Here is a 16,376-nt window from a genome sequence, read left to right as displayed (position 1 = left end):
AGACACCCTGTTTCCATAACTCATTCACTGTACGTTACAACACTACTTACTTGTTGGATCTTCAATATGAATGAGGTCAGCTGGTTCACTGGGATGACCACAGCCAGCTTCATTTTCTGCACGAACCTGGAACTGTACATCTGTACCTTCAATGACATCAGTCACTCTGAAATTGCAATCTGGACCAGATGTCTTGCCAGCTTTTACCCAGCGGGTAGCTAGTTTTTCCTTCTTTTCAATAACATATCTGAATAAATAGGAGTAAACAATATCAGGCATGTGAAATATGAACATTTTGGACTTCATGCTCAATAAAATAGATAGTGAGAGACTGGAATGATGTGGCCAATTGAAAGGTAAAGACACTCATGTGTGACAGACTCAGTAGGCTTTATTTCATATATCAGTGACATATTCCTGATTGCCCTAGTAGGTCTTGGATATAATGAGGTTGACATTAATGATAGAGCCAATTTTGAGAGACTGTTCCTGAACTTCTGCTGTGTTCTCAGGTCTTGAAGAGTTGCAGAAGTGAAGAAAAGAACCTCCATGCTAAACTTAAATATTCACTAGCTCAGTCATCGGTGGATAAGTTCCACTGAGAACATTTGTAGATATTATCTATTAGTTCTTCAGCTGTCAAAATTTTGTCTATGACAGGCTATGGGAAATTAATGCAAATTGAGTGATTTATGTTGCTTCAGGCAGAGCTCTGTAGTTGTCAGTTTGTTTAGAATATGCTTGCTGTGATTGGGAAGAAGAGGAATGGTGAAAATATGAAGAGAAAAATCTAACTAGTATTCAAGATAAATTTCAAAGCTCAGATATTTGAGAAGTCACAGAAATTGAGAAGCTAGAAGAAACCCAAAGGAGGAAAAATGTCTGCTTGAAAAATTTAACAAGGAGAATAAACATAAAACAATGAGGCTTTGCACTAGCTGAGTTTGAATGAGAAACTCAGGCAAAAGGAAAATGTAACAATGTTACTTGGTAGATGGGGCCAAGTGGCTAGAGGTCCAGCTAGAGATGGAGACTACAGCTGTGTTAAAGTTTGATTTTGTTTACAATCCAATTTCATCTGATTTGATTAGATGCTCTTTTGATGATGTTTAGACACATTCACTGTTTATGCACATTAGGTGATATCTATTTGTATAATTTCCACTTTAAACTCTTAATTGCTGTAACCATATAGCTGCTGCTTTTTTTTTTTTTTTTTTTTTTTTTAACATAAATTCACCTCTTTTTCATATAAAATGTGTCCATTTAAAATTTAAAAAATAAATCTTCATTTACAGGAAACACTACAGAAACATAAAATGAGCTTACCTTTGAATTGGTCTGCCACCATCATTCTTAGGTGGTTCCCATTTTAAATCAACATGACCTTTTGTCACTTCAACTATTGTAAGAGCATATGGAGGCCCAGGGGTTGCTAAAGAAAAAAACATACGCACATGAAAAGAAGAGGAACTCATGACAAGTGAGCTGTTCTACTGACCACTCAGCTAGCAAATCTCATACTTACTAAAAGTATCTTTAGCGAGAACTGAATCTTCAATTTCACAATAGTCACTTTGACCAATGGCATTTTCAGCAGCCACACGGAAAACATACAGTGAGCCTTCAGTCAGTGGGCTCACTGTATACTTGGTATCTTTTACTGTTGTATCAACTGTCTGCCAGCCTTTTCTCCTTACGTCTCTCTTTTCAACAATGTAGTTGGTAATTGGGGAACCCCCATCTTTTTCTGGTACTGTCCATTTAAGATCCGCTGTGTTTTTAGTAATATTAATAACCTCAAGCCACCGAGGTGGTGAAGGAGGATCTGTAAAATATCAATACAAGGAAAAGGTTGATATATTGCCCAGAAAAAGATCTTGGAAGACACAGAATAATACTGAAACTATAAAAACTTTGTGTTTTCCTAGATGAAGTAGGGTAGATTTTAGTATTTCATAAGCCTGGAAGAGTTCACTTGGTACCTACACAAGTAGGCAGACATAGGGCTTTTTAAAAATATAGTGAGAGCGTACTTGCAGTAGCAACACATTCTGAAACAGTACTTACACAGCCTCTCTTTGCACAGCACAGGGTCACTGGGTTCACTGGGCTCACTCTCTCCAGCCTTGTTCACAGCTCTTATACGGAATGAGTATTCTTGTTTCTCCATAAGCCCTTTGAGGAAGTGTTCAGTTGTGGGAACACCTTCAGCCACTCTCACCCACTCGTCTGTTCCAGTCTTTAATAGTTCAATGACATAAGATTCAATCTTTGCCCCTCCATCATGTTCTGGCTTTGTCCAGTTCAGGAATAATGATGTCTTGCCAACATCTTTCACTGTTGGCTTTCCAGGGGGCCATGGTGGATCTAGGCAGGGGCCCAATATTAATTACATGATTGAAAACAAACATACATATTTATATATTGTTAAACTAAACCAGTAAAAAGATGTGTTTATTATACCAATTGGGTCTTTCACTAAGATTGGCTCTGTTTCCTTGCTTGGTTTTCCAGGTCCTGCAAGATTCTCTGCCAAGACACGGAACTTATATTTCTTCTTATTAGTAAGACCTTTAACTCTGGAAATCAAAATTAAATTTGATTAAACAAAATCTACACATTAACTCTTGCCTAAAATGTTATCCTCCATACTCTTCATATTATAATTTTCTTTGACAATCTGAGACTACCTAGGTTACTGTTAATGATATTATATGAAATGGTGAACATTCAGAATAGGTAAAATGCCAACAGTAGAATGGTGTGCTGTGATAGATAAATCAATGTGTTGAGAGCCATCTTGCATTTCTGCTTGTTGCATGATTGTTAGTTAATATGTTTCAGGAGGAAAAAAGAAAGGGATGTTAGCAAACCAATGCATTAGGTAGTTATGTCTGAGATTTTAGAATGTCTTATGAGTAATCACAAAGCACAGAAGTTATTAAGCATAACAGTTAAAAAAAAAAATGAATGATTCAGTCTTCTGTAAAGACATTATTCTTTTTAAAACTAATTATGAAATGAAGTATGTCACCGGATGTTAGTTGGATCTCAACTTACTGAAGCAAGGAAAAAAGAGCAAGCACAATGTAAGAATTGTTTAAAAGGCTACTTTTACATTTATATATCTCTGTTACCTATTTCAGTCTAAAGTGACTATATCTTACTTGAATGTTGTATCTTTCACTGGCATTTTATTGCATTTTATCCATTTGTCCTGTTCAGGATCATATCTTTCAACCCAGTAGCCAGTTATGGGACTGCCACCATCTTCATCTGGTTCATTCCACGTTAGGGTCACTGAATCTCTAGTGACCTCTATAGGCTTGAGACCTGTTGGAGGGCCTGGTGGGTCTGTATAAATTAACAAATTAAAAACAACAAAATCAAAACCATCACAAGTGTTTTTATTTCTGTTAAAATATTGTCAAAATTAAATATTCATTTAATCCACTAACCAAATGAATATTTTGCAATGATGGGGCTACACTGTGCTGGCTCCCCGATACCATACATGTTCTCAGCACTGACTCGGAAAACATATTCTTTATGAGGAGTTAAATTTGTAGCTCTGAATTTTGTGTCCTTGACAGTTGATGACAACTTATGCCATATTTCACTGTCCATAGCTCTTTTCTCAAGGACGTAGTTTGTAATTTTAGAACCCCCATCATCTCGGGGAGGATTCCATGTCAGAAGGCAGGATTCATTTGTGATTTCTGATACGTCAAATGCAGCTGGTGGACCAGGTTTATCTGTAGCAGACAAGATGCAAATGTTAATCTTCTGCTTGCATAACTCAGTATGTTACTGATGATTTTTATAAACAATATAAAATACAGGCATACCGAGAACATTAACTTCAACAACAGCAGTAGCACGTCCACTGGAATTTACAGCTTCTATAATATAGGTTCCACTGTCACTCCTTCTGCTGTCTGTAATAGTGACTGTAGAATGATTAGGTTTGGTTTCAATGGTGATTCTGTCATCAGGTCTTAGAATTTTGTCAGCCTTTGTCCAAGTAATCTGGGGCTCCGGCTTTCCAGTTACTTTAGCTGGCAGCTCAATTTTAGTTCCAGCTTTCACAGTGAGTCCAGCGAGCAGTTTCACATCTAAGAAAATTTCTGGAGCCTCTGATTTAGGAGAAAAGTAAGCCATTGTTATAGAAACCATATATCACATAATAAAGTGATAAAGGTAGAAATAAAGTGTCTATTGTAATTCAGTGATATACGTAAATTACCTTTTGCATCAATGGCCTGAATATCATCTGTTGGCTTGCTTGGCTTGCTAGCTCCTATTCTGTTCAAAGCCTTAACCCGATATGCATACCACTCTCCTTCCTTCAGTTTTGTTACTTCCATTCTGGTTGTTAAAAACATCAACAAACAAATATTTAAAGTGTTGCAGATGATACAGTTACTTGAAGGGATATTATAGAATCATAGAACCCTTAAGGTTGGAAAAGACCTCCAAGACTATCTAGTCCAAATGTCTGCCTACCAGCAATATTACCCACTAAACCATGTCCCTGAGTACCACTTCCAGTCTTCCTTTAAACACCCCAGAGATGGTGACTCCACCACCTCCCTGGGCAATCTGTTCCAATGACTAACCACACTTTCTGAGAAGAAATTTCTTCTAATTTCCACCGTGAATACTCGTCTGAACATGAGCCAGCAGTGTGCCCAGGTGGCCAAGAAGGCCAATGGCATCCTGGCTTGTACTGGGATCAGTGTGGCCAGCAGGACCAGGGAGGTGATTGTCCCCCTGTACTCAGCTCTGGTGAGGTAGCGCCTCAAGTACTGTGTTCAGTTTTGGGCCCCTTATTACAAGAAAGACATCGAGGCCATTGGAGTGTGTCCAGAGAAGGGCTCTGAAGCTGTTGAAGGGCCTGGAACACAAGTCTTATGAGGAGCAGCTGAGGGAACTGTAGCTGTTTAGTGTGGAGGAGAGGAGGCTCAGAGGAAACCTTATTGCTCTCTACAACTCATGAAGTTGTGGCGAGCTGGGGGTCAGCCTCTTCTTGCAGATAGTGATAGGACAAGATGTCAATTTACTTACTTTGTTTCAATAACAGGCTCCCCGCATGTCTCCCACTTATCTGTGCCACGTTGTGATTTTTCTACCAGATAGCCCTTGATGCGGGCACCACCATCATATTTGGGAGGTTCCCATGTTAGGAAGATTCCTTTTGATGTTGGATTTCTCCATTTAACATTCTCTGGTGGATCAGGCACCGCTATTGAAAATTAAATACAGATTAGTTTCTAAGATACCATATAAGGGAGACTTTTTTTTCTATCTTATCATAAAGAAAATCAGCAATGTTTTTAGAAACAGTCAGCAAGAAAATCACCAACAATGTGAAAAAGGTGACTCACTTGCTGGTGCTGACATATTTACAGGTTCATCAATATATGCAGGTTCTCCTGGGCCACATTTATTGCATGCAGAAACTCTAAATAAATATTCTTTTCCTTGGATGAGATCAGGAACAGTGAATTCTTGGTCAACGACATGATCCATAACCTAAAGAGACGGAAGAATCCACTGTGCTTCTAAAATTTATTTCCAAAGAACAATCACAAAAGTATGACATAAAATTCAGTAGCACATGTGGAAACAATATAGCAAACAGAAGCAGAATTGAGAAAAAATGAACTTACTTTGATCCATGTTTTCCGGCTTACTTCACGTTTTTCAATGATATAGCCAGTAACTGGACTTCCACCATCATCTTCTGGAGGTTCCCATGACAGCTGAACCGTGTTCCTGATTATGTCTAAAACTTTAAGTTCTCTTGGTGCACTTGGGCGAGCTAGAAATCAAAGAAATTTTATTAATTCTTCTGTAATCAGAACTTGTCAGATCATCTCTATTTCATTTACCCATCAAAAGACTTACCATACTTAGTTATTCTTCCTGAAACAACTAACAGCTGGATGTTGAAAACAAGAAAAAACTTTTATGGGATGGATTTCTAGTTTTTAGTTATGTTTTAATATTCTTGGTTTACTGGAAGTTGTGTGATTTCACATTAGTAATCTAAAAATGTTATTGTTGCAATATATGAATCCGTCCACTTACCAATAACGTTAACATTAATTTCTCCTGAAACAGATGACACAGGGTTTTCTAATGTTAAGGTATAAATTCCTTTGTCTGGACGTTCACTTGGAGTAATTACAAGTTCTGCAAAGGAGGCAGTGGTCTTTATTGTTACACGATCACCCTCTTCTAAGACTTGATCACCAAAAGACCATGTGGCAGTTGGCACAGGGTAGCCAGTGATAGGAACACGGATCTTGATTGGCTCTGGAACAATAACTTCCAGTCCATCTTTAAATGCACTTAGGTCCATTGTAGGTCCAACTGAAAAAGTGAAAAATTAATTCCATGAAATATTTTCAGATGTTCTGAATATGGCTAATGATTTCTGTATGATTTCTGTATTATTTCTGTATTATTCTGGCTTATTCCGACTGTATCTCTGCTAGCAGGTTGCAGCTGTCTAGGCAGCTGTAGCTTATGACTCCCTAACTCTCCCAGCTAAATGTTGTTGTTGTTTTTTTTGTTTGTTTGTTTTTGTTTGTAGAAATATGTCAGATCATAAGCTATCTCATCATTACTAGATAGGAGATTAATCTATCCTTTAATATAAAAACTTTATAGTCTTTATAGTCTTTTTTTTTTTTTTTTTTTTTTTTTTGAGTCTTCTCTGCCTTTTCCTCCTTCAGGAGGAAGTGAAGGAGACGAAGGAGAAATAACTCAGAATCTCAAAGGTCTAAGGTTCTTTTTGCTAGTTGGCATCACTGATGGTGAAAGATATGCATCTTAACCACATGATGCGCTTTCATTGTGCATCTTTTCTGATAAAATATCTTTGATACATAGCATATGGCTTACCAAAAGTATCATCTGCAGTTAATGGCCCAATAGCCTCAGCTGGGTCAGACACACCAGCTGCATTTTCTGCTGAGACTCTGTAGTAATAACGGGATCCTGGTTTCAATCCAGTTACCTAAAAAGCACAAATAATTATTTAGTAACTCATATTAAAGATGATCTACACATTTTGTGTACTTTGTTGATGAATCAAACATCTTACCTTAAAAGTAAGAGCTGGTACTAGCTTTGGGTTACAGCGGATCCATTTGTCTGTTCCTTCTTCCAGCCTTTCAATAATATACCCTAAGATTGGGCTTCCGCCATCTTTGAGAGGAGGTTCCCATGTGAGCTGCACTGATGTCTTAGTTTGATCTGAATGATCAAGGTTAATGGGAGGACTTGGTCTCTCTGAAAATAATTTGAGAGAAACAAATGTTGGCAACTGGTAGAGGAGCGTATCTCTGCATATCAGCTGTCTGTATATTAAAGTACTAGTTTTAAAGCCTATGCAGAGTTTTTTTTCCAAATTGTTTTTTAAATTGGGGTTCGGTCCTAATTTCAAAGCTGAAATATTGGAAGTTCTTATTGTGTCAAATAATAGTAAGGTACTTCTTGTATGTTTAAATACTAAAGTCAGGAGAAGTTTAGCTACACCCGTTATTTTCAGCACCCATTTCTCTGATTGCTTTTGGGAACATTCCTGTACACTTAGTATTTAAATAGCCAAAATGTCCTTAACTTGTAATGCAATCATAATAGAACTTGCATACTTACCAATTGGGTCCATAATTTTTACCGCACGTGTAGCAGGACTTGGTTTGCCAACTCCAACCATATTTTGAGCTCTTACTCTGAAAAAATATTCTTCATTTTCCACAACATCAGTCAGGACAGCTGACAGTTCATCAGCTCCCGTGGTCATAGTTGGCTCCCATTTGATGGAAGCTCTGTTACGCAGTTCAATAATGTAGCCAGTAATTGGAGTTCCTCCATCATACTCAGGCACTTCCCAGGTAAGTGTAGCACCAAACCTGTTCACATCAGTAACTTCTACATTTTGAGGAGGACCAGGAACTTCTGCATTTTATTTTAGAGACAAAAAGGAAAAACAAGGTATGTGTTTCTCTATCTATTCTCTAGAGTTAGTAGTATTTTTTCCACACAGTCATAAAACACTGAGTTTTTCATAAGTTCCGCTCACCAAATTTGCTCTTAGCTTCCACAGGTCTCTCTGTTTCCACTGGCTCACCGGTACCCACTCGATTCCGTGCACTAACACGAAAGAGATATTCAACTCCTCCTTTTTGAAGTCCAGTAACTGTGTATTCACAATTTTCCGCACGATCAGTGACCATAATCCAGGTCTTACGTTTGATATCACGTCTTTCAATGACATAGCCAATGATTTTGCTTCCACCATCACTTTCTGGTTCCTGCCAGGCAAGGCCAACCTCACCATCGTAAGTTTCAGTGACTTCCAAGTTTCTAACTGGACCTGGAACATCTAAGAAACATACAACAATAATTTAGTGCATTCCATCTTTTATTTGTTTTGGCCTAAAAAATGGTAGTCAAGGTTTTAACAGTGGGAGCTCTTACCAATGACCTCTACATTGATGAATGCTTCTGCCTGGCCATGTTTGTTTCGAAGTATAATCTTGTACCTTCCCTTATCTGATTTCTTTGCTTCATAAATTTTGAAGGTAGTGCAGTCAGTTGTTGTATCAACAGTTGTTGTTGGCAGACCTTCCTCCCCTTTCAACCATTCTGCTTCTGCTCTTGGGTAGGCATCATATGGAACAGTCATAGTTAAAGGCTTCCCAACATCAACGACAAGGTTTTGATCACCAGTCTTGATCCTAGGAGCAGCTAAGGAAGATCAATATGACAAGTGAGTACTTACAAATTATAAGAATGATGTACGTGTGAAGTCATCTAAGAAGCACACATAGAAAAGTAAAAGGAACTGTTATGTCAATTCTAAAGAAATTCCTTCATATATTTATTGGATTGCTCCAGAGAGCAAGAAACTCAGACATTATGTCTCCTATAAAATGAAGGAAGAGGGAGCTGCTTTTTGACCATTAATTTTATTGGTCTGATCCTGTAAAAGACAAATGAGGAACTCATTTTCTTATATGACTGAAATGAGTAGGTCAAATAATTTGCATACTTTACATCTGCAGTGACCTAATGAAAAGATTTTGTATCCTGTAAGCTCAATTTGTGCTCTTTACTGTTTACTGTAGACATTGAAAAGTGACTGATAATTTCCTTGACAGCTGGACAAGCATGGTATAATAAAAAAAATTTGTTGTCTGAATTATAATTCATACAGTTTAACAGACTTGCACTTGTCTCAGCCTGATTTCATATTCATTTTAATAACTTTACTTGAAGAGTTAATTCTCCGATCTCAAATTTTATAAAATAAATACAAAGCAGACATCTTACCTGCTAATTCAAGTTTAGCTCTAGCTTCTTTATCTTTAGCAATAAATCTGTATTCCCCTTGGTCACGGGGCTTTATATCGCACACCTGCAGCCTATGGACCTTTCCTTCACTCATCATCTGATGTTTGTCACCTTGAACAATAATCATGTTGTTTCTCAGCCACTTGACTTCCACACCATCTTTGTTCAACTCAGCCATGAAGATGACATCTGCACCAGGAGCTTCATAGATATCTTGTGGTGGTCGGATAATCTCAACAGGGATTTCTGAAATAAACATCAATTCATTTGGTTGTATTAGTGTGTCATTTCTACTATCACTAAATAATGAACAAATTAATCCTATTTAATTTTATACATACCTTCAACAAAAAGTCTTGCCCTAGATTTCCTGTCATCCACTCCACAGGAATATTCACACTCATCATCTAGTCTACAGTCTTTTATGATTAATCTGTGCAGGTTTCCATCCTTTTCAAACTGATATCTTTATGGGGAGAAAATAAGTAAGCAGCATTATAATACCCAGATAAAGATACAAAGTAAAGCAAATGTGTTTAGCATATTAACAAGCATAATAAAATGTGCATACTTTTTGCCTTCTTTGATTTCTCTGCCATTTCTGTACCATCTCACACTAGCTTTCTCCTTGGAAAGTTGGCAGGTGAAGACAGCATCATCAAATTCAGTGACTGTCTGGTCCCGGAGATGTTCAATGAAGTCTGCTGGTGCTTCTGTGATGAGAAGTTCTGCAACAGATTTGTCTTGTCCAGCAGTTACAGTGTATTCACCTTCATCTATAAAGCCACAGTCTTTAATGATGAGCGAGTGTTTGTATTTATCTATTTTATACAAAATGCGCTTGTTGAATGTGATCTCTTCACCATTCTTTGTCCATTTGAGAGTTGCATTAAGGCGATTGACTTTGCACCAGAATGTGACAGTCTTCTTTTCCATGGTCTCAATATCTTCAAGGGGCTCAACAATTCTGAGATCCTCCTCTGTTAAGACAAAAAATAAAATGTGATTAATTTACATCCTCATTATCCTTATGTGAAATTGAATACAGGATGATTAAACAGCTTAAATACAGTGGAAGCTATTTACCTAATACTGTTAATGCAGCAGAGCTCTTGACTTGTTCTCCTCTCTGGTTTGATAGTGAGATAGTATAGGTAGCTTGATCTTTCAACTGTGCATCCCTGATTCTGAGAGTGTAAACTAAATTCTTCTGGACAATAATATATTTTGCACTATCAAATATTGCTTCATCATTTTTGTACCATTTCTCTTTGGCACCTTCTTTATTGACTTCACAGTTGAAGATAATTTCTTGACCCTCATTAACTTCTTGGTCTTTAAGGGGAGTTATAATCCTGAGTTTTTCTGAAATTCAGAAAACAGAAGAAATATGACATCATGTAGTAGAAGGAATACAGTAAAATATGTACCTGTACATTGATAAAATAAAGCTTACCAATCACTGTTAAGCGTGCTGTAGCTTTAGCTTCACCAACCATGACAGTATACTTTCCTGCATCTCCTAGAGTAGAGTCTTTTATCACAAGCATCCTCTTTTTGCCATCTGAAATTATGTCATACTTATCACCAGGCTCCAGAACTGTGTCACCCCAAAGCCACTGTACTGTAATTGCCTCTTTGGATACTGAACACACAAATTCAGCTTTGTCTCCTTCAAGAACCTCAAGATTTTGTGGTCTGGTAAGAAATTCTGCTGCAAGTTCTGAAAGAAAATATTTTTGTAGGTAAACATTTTACTTTCTATTTATGAAGAGAATAAACCAAATTGTGTGTTCTTATTGACCTTTTTTTTTCAGAAAACGAAGACACAAAAGTAACTCTCTTACCATGTACAGTAAGTTTTCCTGTTGTACTAGAGCTTGGGAGCTTGCAAGTGTATTTGCTAGCATCCTCAGGATGAGCATTACGTATGACAAGAATTCGCTTTCTACCATCAGAAATGTATTCAAATCTACCACCATCAGGCACTTCCTCATCTCCTTTAAACCAAGTAACTTCAGCATTAGGCTTTGAGATTTCACAGATCAATTTCACAGTGTCATTTTCATTTACTTCAAGATCAGGAAGATTTTTTGTGAAAACAGCCTCTTCCTCTGCAACAAGAATTTGGAAAAAAACAATTAAAACCTTTCATCAAAATAAGATTTTTTCTTCTTCATATATTAGATTATTAAAAAGGTGTGTTCACCTAACACTGTAAGTAGGCCAGAAGTTCGAGCTGTTTTTGCTTCACAGGCATATTCAGCTTCATCATCAAGGACACATTTACTGATAACAAGAATGTGTTCTGTGCCTCTGGAAATTATATCATATTTCTTGCCTTTTCTAATTTCAATGCCATCCTTAAACCACTTCACCTGTTTTAGAACAAATTGACATGCTTATTAACATTTATACACTTACAATAGATTTCAGTTGTGTGCTGTTTTGCAACACTATGAAGTTGTGAATTAAAAACAAAACAAAACAAAAACCCCAACAACCTGTAGTAAAAGGAATTACTCAGATTAAGAAATATTATTATTAACCTTAACACCTGGACGAGAAATTTCACATTCAAACCGAGCAGATTCTTTTTCTTTTACTTCAAGGTCAGTTAGTGGTCTCAGGAACTCAACACGAATTGCTACAAAAAAGAAAGAAAAAAAAAGAAGAAGACATATTGCTGCACTTGATATCATTATTTATTGCTAGTCATATACACCAGTACATAGTGTCTATATGCATAGACAATAGTACATAGTGTCTCTAGTACTTATTTTCTAGAAATTTATAAATGACTCACGTTCTACATTGAGAAAACATGATGTCTTAAAATCTTTAGCATCACAGGTGTATGTTTTTGCGTCATCCAGTGTACAGCCGTGGATAATGAGTTTTCTGACCCTGCCATCAGAAATGATATCATACTTCTTTGTTTTGTGAATTTCTTCTCCATTTTTGAACCATTTCACTTTTGCATTTTCCCTGGAAACTTCACATTCCAGTACTGCAGTGGCCTCCTCTTCAACAGTCTGGTCCTCAAGTGGTTTAGTAAATTCAACTGGAGGTTCTGAAAGGAGGAGACAGATTTTTGATAGAAAAGATCCAAATTTTATCCGGCCTTCTGCTAATACAGAACTCTCCCATGTGGTTTACTAACTTTTTCTTTGACTGAATAATTAACAACGCTCTTAGACTTCTCTACTAAAGTTTTTTATTATTTTAATCCCTAATAATATTCAGTTAATTCAGCCAATTTCCTCATTTTCAGCCTACTGTAAAATAGTTTCAATGATCTCCTTGTCCAAGAGGATTTTACTCACAAATCATTATCACAAAGCCTTGCAACTCAGTTTCTTTAGCCACACTACAGCCATGTGAGCTCAGTGACTCTGAAGTTCTATCCTGAACTTTAGGAACTTTTTTCTTCTTTGAATAGCTAAATTAGAAGCGTGTGCAGTTTTTTTTTTTGACTTCTTAGCTTCACATAGCTAAGAAATCTAGCCAATATTGTATCACTTGACTGGTGTCATAGTTGTACTCTCAGGTTTCTAGATACTCTAATGCAAGAATCAGAAGCAAGCCGTGAGGAGATATAATGGCCAGTATTCATGGGTCATGTTGAGGCCAGTTGAATGTTCAAATCTTCAGTGAAGCCCTGGAAACCTTAATTCAACTCCCACATCTGACATGTTTCCAGTATTCCTTTGTTTCCCCAGCCCTTCTGTGAAGCATAAACATTTTAACTAAGTGGATATTTTAATCATGAAAGTTGTCTACCAGTCCAGTATTGCATGTATGAACCTCCTAATCTGATATATGGTGTACATATAACATATACATATTATGTCCTTTTGCAGGGTGAATCATGAACAGACTATTAATAGGGACTATGGTATAATTAAAACGACTGACTTACCTTTCACAAAAAGATTTGCTTGAGTTCTGAAATCTTTTGCAGTCAGTGAAACTTCTCCTGCATCTGTTAACTTGACATCTCTAAGAGTAAGCGTGTGAACTCTCCCTTCAGCACGTGTGACAACCTTACAAAGTACATAAAAAAAATACTTGCGTAAATATCTAGAACAAATATTTGAGGAATATTTAACGGAATAGTTAATTGTTATTTATTACTACCTGTGGAGTTTTTTTGTTTACTTTTATATGAAGTTTGGACTATTTCCTTTTGTATACACTAGATATATCTCAAGGTACAAATGTCGTGAGGATTTTGAGAATCATTTCTGTTTTTTTCTTTCACTTATGAGAAATTGGAATTTTATGCTACCACACATTTTACTTCTGTCTTTATATTAGAAAACCTGAGTTTACTATCAAAATTCAGAATGAACCTTGAGATCACGTTCATTTTGAACATGTACTAATAAATGCCAAATTAAGTAGTTTATAAGTTTATAACTTTATGGGAAAATTTATTATTCCTGTCTACATCAAAGTAAAAACTTTTAGAGAAATTTAAAGGGGTTTGGCACCCTCCCCATATTCCCTTTTTCAAATACTAAATTGACTTTCTATTATTAAGTTTTGGTAGAAAGTTCTGCCTAAAAGAACATTTCAATTTTTGTTTGTTTGTTTGTTTGCTTTTTTGCATGATTAAAATACATGATTCTTTGCAATCATGCGTTTTAACAGGGTACTCCTACATAAACACCACTTCATAACATTTCAGCTGAAGACAAATGACAGTTTTGAGTGTGTATGTAAGCTGAAGGAAATTTTTTTTTTCATGTAATGCAAATGACAACACAGATAAGAACAAAATAATATTTCATCATACAGAACTACTGAACTTGTAGTATCTTGTGAGGCAGTAATAACTAACAAGTCACTGTAGTGATTAATAGCTTTCCATATTTTTATAGCTAGACTGAGAAGTGATTACCTTGATTTATTAAATGTCTCTTCTGTTGATTTTCAGTTTTGCCTATCTATCTTTAAACATAGTAATGGGGTTGCTACTTCTTTGATGATTTTTTTTCTGATTTCTATATTCTATTTTTTGTAGGAAATAGTTTTAATTTAAGCAAATTTGGTGAAGCTTTGAAAGATCTATTTTCCAAAACTGAAAACAAACTGTTAAAATTATATCTTAAGGTAAAAAATATGTACTGAAGTATTGTTAGCCACATTATTACAGGTTCTTAAACTTTGCTACGTCATATGATGCCTTTAAAGTTTGCTTTGTATGAGGTTTACAACTGATACTTTCATTTGCATTACTTCCCTTAGGGCTAATATGTAAAAAACAAACAAACAAACAAACACGAAATAAGTCTTAAAACCAGTCATATCATTTTTTTATTTTAGCTTTTTACAGTATCTCCTCTCCCATTAACTTCAAATATTAAATTGGCTGCATTCCACACTACTCAGATCTCAAAGCTAAGAGTCAGCACTTGATGAAGGGTTAAAAATAGTTAGTGAGAAGTGCTTGACAAGCAAACCTGCTTAGAAAGTTATCTGGAGAGCCAGAACAAATGCCTGAAATGGAATTCGAATCCTCTTAATCCCCTTATATGCAGAATTGGACTGCAACTCAGCATTCAGGAGAAAAAAAGCATTTCCTGATAGAACCTTTCAAAACCCCCTCACTGTTACTGAAATTAATCTGAGAAAAAAAAAATCATTCAGTATCTCTGTAGCTCAGTCTCCCACAGAATCAGGCACTTAAGTCATAGTTTCCCGTTGTACAATAAAAACTTATAGTATTCCAGATCCTCCAACTTCTCCAGGGGAAAAAAAAAAAAGAAAGCCATGTCTGATTCAGTGAGGATTTACCATTTTTTCCATTCAACACAGTAGCACTATTACATTCTTGTGACTTAGTAATTATACTGGCAGAAAGTAAATGAGAAATAATATGGAGAAGAAGAGTGAAAGAGAGGAAGGAGTAGCAAACATGAGGGAAAATAAAGTTTAGTCTCCTTACCTTATCACTGGGCTCCAGTTTCTTTCCTTGCAAGAACCACTCTACTGGGATTCCTTCATAAGAGAGTTCGCAGTCAAAGGTTGCTGATTCCCCAGCTGTCACTGTTACATCCTTGAGGGGTCTCAGCAAGCCTATTACTCGAGCTTGGTAAGAAGACAACATTATTTTCAGATTAGTCACTTGTACCCAAGAGAGAACCACTGTCCTTATGTACTAATCTCCATGGTGGCTTCCCTCAAGAGAGACAGACATCGCAGTGCTGCTTGTTTAATTCCCTAAATAGAAGGGGCCACCCTGGGGCTTTAGGGGGAGGGCTAGTGACCGAAAATTTCCTATTTGCAGAGTGCGTTTCTTTAAATTGAACAAGGTCAGCAGGAAAGTTGCTGTGCATCTGTCTCTCTGCCAAGCCCTGCATGCCTCTTGTTAGATAAGGCATGTGTTTTCCAAAATAGCGAGGGCTAGGATTGGAGTGGGAAACAAGTGGTCTTCAACCATGTGGTCTGTCCCTGTCCATCACATTCTTAACCCTATCCCCAGATATCACTGTGATCCCATCCTCTCAGGTTAACATGATATTTCAATGCTGTAAAGCCTCTGCTTATGATACTTTGATTTCATAACTGCATATGATGCCAGACCATGAAGAAGCATTCAAGGCCATCTCCTTACTTTTTCTTTTCCTATATGAATAAACTACATAAATTACAAATAAATAAATAAGTAAATGGAGAAAGAAAGAACATTCCTTAACTTAAAGAGGTGAAGACAGCTTGAGTAATTAATATTTGAATTGCTGTTCTAGAAATAATTGCTCTGGGTTGAGTATAGTATAGAGATTTTTCCACCTTGTTTTCATTTAGGTAATTTCAAAGACACTTACGTTTCACTCGAAGGTGAGCACCAGATTTAGCATTTGCTGCTTGGAAATCTACTCCACCAGCTTGATCTAAGCGTACATTATACAGTGTAAGGAAGTGCTTTTTGCCTTCTTCCTTGATTTCACAGTCCTTCAAAAAGAAAAGTGAAGCAAATTTTTTCAGTATCTTTTTCA

The 16,376-nt window shown here is 36.6% G+C and overlaps 1 protein-coding gene across 1 annotated transcript in view; it reads right to left on the bottom strand.

Annotated features, from left to right (window-relative positions):
- The window catches only part of LOC121072380 (titin-like), a 246,198-nt gene that overhangs the window by 77,144 nt on the left and 152,678 nt on the right, over nt 1-16,376 (bottom strand). Inside the window, exons 134-163 of the mRNA XM_040561912.1 lie at nt 16,206-16,332; nt 15,326-15,468; nt 13,295-13,418; nt 12,179-12,445; nt 11,922-12,019; nt 11,582-11,750; nt 11,220-11,486; nt 10,829-11,095; nt 10,459-10,737; nt 9,944-10,352; nt 9,714-9,838; nt 9,352-9,618; nt 8,497-8,766; nt 8,099-8,401; nt 7,672-7,974; nt 7,118-7,305; nt 6,916-7,030; nt 6,097-6,381; nt 5,676-5,827; nt 5,391-5,538; nt 5,071-5,248; nt 4,250-4,371; nt 3,852-4,139; nt 3,462-3,758; nt 3,171-3,357; nt 2,467-2,582; nt 2,071-2,370; nt 1,529-1,828; nt 1,330-1,435; nt 51-247 (exon numbers count right to left, since the gene is read on the bottom strand). Of these exons, the coding sequence (XP_040417846.1) occupies nt 51-247; nt 1,330-1,435; nt 1,529-1,828; nt 2,071-2,370; nt 2,467-2,582; nt 3,171-3,357; nt 3,462-3,758; nt 3,852-4,139; nt 4,250-4,371; nt 5,071-5,248; nt 5,391-5,538; nt 5,676-5,827; nt 6,097-6,381; nt 6,916-7,030; nt 7,118-7,305; nt 7,672-7,974; nt 8,099-8,401; nt 8,497-8,766; nt 9,352-9,618; nt 9,714-9,838; nt 9,944-10,352; nt 10,459-10,737; nt 10,829-11,095; nt 11,220-11,486; nt 11,582-11,750; nt 11,922-12,019; nt 12,179-12,445; nt 13,295-13,418; nt 15,326-15,468; nt 16,206-16,332 (6,397 nt within the window). The remainder of the gene's footprint in view (nt 1-50; nt 248-1,329; nt 1,436-1,528; nt 1,829-2,070; nt 2,371-2,466; nt 2,583-3,170; nt 3,358-3,461; nt 3,759-3,851; nt 4,140-4,249; nt 4,372-5,070; nt 5,249-5,390; nt 5,539-5,675; nt 5,828-6,096; nt 6,382-6,915; nt 7,031-7,117; nt 7,306-7,671; nt 7,975-8,098; nt 8,402-8,496; nt 8,767-9,351; nt 9,619-9,713; nt 9,839-9,943; nt 10,353-10,458; nt 10,738-10,828; nt 11,096-11,219; nt 11,487-11,581; nt 11,751-11,921; nt 12,020-12,178; nt 12,446-13,294; nt 13,419-15,325; nt 15,469-16,205; nt 16,333-16,376) is intronic.

This window comes from Cygnus olor, chromosome 6, assembly GCF_009769625.2.
Source record: "Cygnus olor isolate bCygOlo1 chromosome 6, bCygOlo1.pri.v2, whole genome shotgun sequence".
Classification (NCBI taxonomy): Eukaryota; Metazoa; Chordata; class Aves; order Anseriformes; family Anatidae; genus Cygnus; species Cygnus olor.
The sequence above is the reverse complement of the archived record's forward strand: the minus strand, read 5'-3'. Positions and strand labels throughout refer to the sequence as shown.